Source organism: Opisthorchis viverrini, assembly GCF_000715545.1.
Source record: "Opisthorchis viverrini unplaced genomic scaffold opera_v5_20, whole genome shotgun sequence".
In the NCBI taxonomy this organism is placed as follows: domain Eukaryota; kingdom Metazoa; phylum Platyhelminthes; class Trematoda; order Opisthorchiida; family Opisthorchiidae; genus Opisthorchis; species Opisthorchis viverrini.
This window is the reverse complement of record NW_008751676.1, coordinates 685220-690157: the sequence shown is the minus strand read 5'-3', so window position 1 is coordinate 690157 and position 4938 is coordinate 685220. Positions and strand designations below refer to the sequence as shown.

The 4938-nt window shown below is 46.4% G+C and overlaps 1 protein-coding gene across 1 annotated transcript; it reads left to right on the top strand.

The window, feature by feature from the left end:
* Positions 1-2324: 2324 nt before the first annotated feature.
* Positions 2325-2642, top strand: T265_01799 (hypothetical protein; the record flags this gene model as incomplete). Its single annotated transcript, XM_009165909.1, has 1 exon — positions 2325-2642. The coding sequence occupies one exon, from the start codon at positions 2325-2327 to the stop codon at positions 2640-2642; it is 318 nt and encodes a 105-aa protein (XP_009164173.1).
* Between the last annotated feature and the right edge of the window lie 2296 nt (positions 2643-4938).

Genomic DNA, 4938 nt, shown 5'->3' with positions numbered 1-4938 from the left:
TTTATGCGAAACCTCGCGCTGGTGAGCATACTGCTCCGCGCTGAGAACATAAACAGCAGTGCTACACCCTTTTTTCACTTGCGCCATTCAGGTGAACGAGAGCTACTCACCGACAATAACAAAGGCGACCCGGCAAACTTGGGCAAATGCTTCGATCCTGTGTATCAATCCGTGAATGCTGCACCAGAATTTTGTCACTTTGGGTTTCAGCAATTGTCGGTATTAGGTGGTCTGGTTATCCTCATAAGCAGTTTTTTACTATCTTTCGTTTCCTATGACCAGTTTTGTGTGTTCAATATTTTGCACTGATGCAGGATAGCTCTCTGAGCGTAGGGACTTTTGGTCCATCCCATGGGTTTATTTCTATCAATAGCTTGTTGCAGTCGCCCTACTTCCGCACGACTGAAATATATCTTGATTGAGTACTTCACTCTGAGACCTGTATGCCTTGATTATTCATAACCATCCAGACGTTGGTGCACGCACACAGTAGCAACACTTCATCCACCGAAATAACCCGCCACTGACTCTGCTTGCAAACTGAAGTCACCGAATTTACGGAATGTCACCATATACCATTAGCTCGGGAGACAAAGTGCCCTCTCAGAGTTAGCGACTTGCGGTCTGAACCGTGCTCCAAGCGTTTCAAGGCCATGTCGGGATAGAATAAAAGCCGGTGGGAAGCCAAAAGTTTTCACTTGTCGTTGGTTTCCCTTGTGGTCCGGGTTTTTGCGAAGCAATGTTGAGCACGACTGGCGAATCATTGGCCACGGCGCCCATTATGCCGAAGCCAAACAAGTCGTACAGTTAAATGTTGTCAAGTGAGCTTTTGTTGTAATTTAATGTCTTCTAGATGCACGGGACGCACCGTTGGACAAATGTAACACGACAAGGCGTGTGCTAGGATACGTCTCCCATTGTGGGTGTCGTTTTTTCATGGAATTTGGGTCGAAACTGCGTAAAGTTGAGCACAGAACAAGGACGAGTTAAGTCTGTTGACAGTCAATCGGCATCGAAATGCAAACAGAAGTTCGATGCAAGGCCTTTCAATCTATCTTCTATGCGTTCGTGGTCTACACATGCGTGCATGCCCGTTCAAACTGGGTTGCTATTATTAGCGCTCCAGCGGTCGTCGTTATGTTGGTAATTGGCCTAATAATCACCCAGAACACTTTTGTTCGGGTACGCCAACTTCGACTGCAGGTATTTCTTAAGTGTGCTTCACGCAGACTGTCACTCTGTGATGGGTAGTTTTGACATGCAACATTTGCACGACTTGCGAAGTTCCGACTGGCAATCGGCATCCACATGAGTAACAGGAAAGCGTGGTTCTTGTTTGTAGAGTTGTTTTGAGGCGTCCATGGAAACCCGTGTCTATGCCCGGAAAAACTATGTGATTGACTAAACAGGTGATGATGTTCGGAGCCTCAGCGATAAACCGCGCCTTTCAGACAAACTTGTTTTTGATCCACAGAGTATCCCAGTGTTGTTTCGCAAGTTACGCCCCATAGCTGTGCCCATTTTTGACGATGGCAGTTTGAATATCTTATCGTTTACCTCGGTGTAACCGGGTTGTTTGCTTGCAAAATACGGGATTGTTGTGCAGGCTGACTCAGTGTAATAGAAGTGGTTGCCACCTGTAGCATGTGGTAACCACCGGTTGCAATGACGTTGGTCGTAGTGGTTTTCACTCCTTCATCCGCAATGAGTCACAAGAATATTATGGTGTAGAAGTTGAACAGCTTTCACGAATGCTTTTGCCGGTGACTGTTGGTAGAACGATTGTAATAAATAAGACTAGGTCACGGTTAAGCAGCCTGAAGGCTCCGATACCCAATGTTGTGTTACAAAATTTCGAGGCCAGGAATAGCAAGGTAAGGGAAGCCAGTCCCCCGGATAAGGGAGATTTGTTTACTTGGATCAAGCGAACGGTGCACTGTGGGAAAGCGGGTGAGTTTGAGGTCTGTGCCACTAGTTTCAGAAGCTGCAACCAGGAATACTGGCCCTGCCTGTATTGGATCCCAGACCTGAGCACCTGGACGAAACATGCTCGACCGAATACGTCAACCGTGTTAGTGGAAAAACCAACAGGGTCGGATCTGCTAATGAGGACATTAAGTGAAAACTTTAGTTTAGGCCACCCGCCCAGGAAGGGGTCACCGTAACCAACAGTGGAAGTTTTGAGTTGATCCACCGCGCGCAATCGTGCCCGAGTTTCAGCGATAGCAACAAGCTGCAATTTGGACTGCCAAAGAAGTGCTCACACACATTTTGGGGCCCTTGGTTGTTCCCGTCACCATAAAGCCCTCGCCACTGCGTACCATATGCAGTCAAAGGTTCGATTGGTTGGATCCAATAGGCGCCCGCTGCCACCGAACGATGTTCAACTGTTAGTTACCGGTGCTGAGGCGAGGGTGTTGGCACAGGTTGTCACTAAAGGCGGGTCTTCTAAACCAAGGTTTGCTCAAAATATCTCATGGGATTTTCGCGAGGCAATTGTCCCTCCACTACCCTTTGACTTAGATGTGAACGTCTGCGAACATTTCCAGAGCAGGGAGCGCAGATATTTTGCAAAGCTGCGTGTTGTCCTTCGCGGTCGATATACGAAACATAGTTTCCACAGCTTTGGCGGCCTGCAGTGATCGGTTTTCCTCGCCCACTAATGATGCCCCAATTATGTGGAGCGACCTGTGAGTGCCTCTATTACCATCACGTAGGCAATCCTATTCCAGTTTACGCGGACAAAATGGCTATGTTGGATGGGATGTTCGATTGGCAGGATGACATGTCTCTCTTCCCCAAGTTGTAAGGTACACACCATTTGCTAGATAATATAGCCCCCACAACCTAAGCACAGCAGGAAACTGCACAACTTGGAAGAATGTAAAACCGAGGGGAGGCGTTTAATACGTGATTTATAATCGAAGATTTTTTAAAACGAAAAACCCTAGAACATGGGCATGAGGGACAACTGCTTCGATGAGGAGGCCGATTGGCCTAAGGGAAAAGGAAATAATATTTGCTGGCCGTGGAAAATTCCCGTTTGCACGGAAAGCAAAATGATAAGGCTACAGATTGTTTCAGACAATCAACGGACCCACATTTATTTACGCGCAGAACCGAAAAATTCAAATCGTTCAAATGTTGGTATTTCAACAAATGCGGTACTATGAATGCAAAAACGAAATTGTGCGAACCCTGAATTGTTGAACTGCTTAGCTTCTATACATCAGTTTAGGAGCTGCTAGTTTCTAATGGAATTGAAAAGTTCACACCAACTTGAGGCGGGTTGGCCACAAGATTGCGAATCCCACCTCTTATTCTTAACGTTACGTTTAATGACAAGGCCGAAGAAAGAAATACTTTCGCGTAGACAGAGAGGTGGGTCAGAGAATGAGATACTGGCGAAAGAGTTGAAGGTGCTAGAGATTAGAAAGCAGAAATCACCATCCAGTGGACGGAGGGTCGAGAAATTTGTGCTAAGATTCAGCTCAGAGGAAACAGGATGCACGTGGCCATCTACGAATTGGTCTAGAATGAGCGACGCCTCCCGTAACCGTAAAGCGGCGCATGGAATGAGCGGCATACATGTTGACCACTATGTTACAGCGCCAGCGTTTAACCCACTAAAAACAGAGGTAGATAAGTTTCGCGGGAATCCGACATAATTCTGGAAGTTCATGAGAGTATTACAAATTTGCGTAGCTAATCGGCCTTTCGATGATAGCAATAAACTAATGTATTTTCTCCACTATTGCTGTGGAGAAGACAAGGTGGCCACTGAACATTGTGTGTTGCTTCCTGGAAAGGTAGGCCTTCAAAAGGCTATAGATATTCTCAGGAGGGAGTTCGGCAAGCGACAAGACTTTGCACAGTTTTTCATGGACGATTCCCATATAACGCTCCTGCGCGCTTATATCGGCTTTCACTAGATCCCTTGTAACATAATATCGTACGTTAGCAAACTCAGCCCCTGTTCGCTAGCCTACTAAGTACAAATCTATCTATTTCCTCCTCCATGTAATCACTTGTTATCGCCCTAGTTTCAGCAGACGCCAAGTTTTTCTTTCTGTGTATATTAATGCATACTATAATATCGTATGTTAGCAAACTCAGCCCCTGTTCGCTAGCCTACTAAGTACAAATCTATCTATTTCCTCCTCCATGTAATCACTTGTTATCGCCCTAGTTTCAGCAGACGCCAAGGTTTTCTTTCTGTGTATATTAATGCATACTATCCCATTTTATATCCCCTCAAACTCACTACGTTTTGCGAATCTCCTCCCATCCCCTCACCTTCCCAAGATTTGAACTTCGGAAGTGCCCGTTTTGAACGACCTGGTTAGCTGATCTCCACTTCACCTGGCCTATGATCTACAACTTTGGGATCACCAAGCGGACCAAGACAACCTACAATCCCATATCGGTTTTGTTCCAGCTTGTTTCCTCGACCAGGCTGAAATGAATACCGCTGCCCAATGAGCTGTGCTCCCCAGCCGAATCATCTCAAATGTGACGTCCGTCACGGGGCTGTCCGAAAACTGAAGCATGTCAAGCCCATGATGGCACGGCACTGCCATACTCACTTTGATATCACACCTGCAGCTGTTACATTCCTCCTCCTAAACAAGCCCTTTTGCCTACTCGTTTCACTGACCCCAACTGCCACCATTACATTCATTCCAACCTGTTTGACTACTCATTCGAATTCAACCACCTGTGACCCCATCCAAACAAACTCCTGCACCTGACTTCCCTACAACAGTGCAACCAGTGAGTCTGCCTGTTCTCAGATTGAACCATATTTTTGAGACTAAACTTGCCATGGTCTCCCAATTCGAATTATCCCATCTCCACCTCCAATTCTGGGAAGTCGGTTCATGCACAAGCCAAACTGAAGCAAATTATTGGCTGGTCCTAGTCACGTGATCCATACCG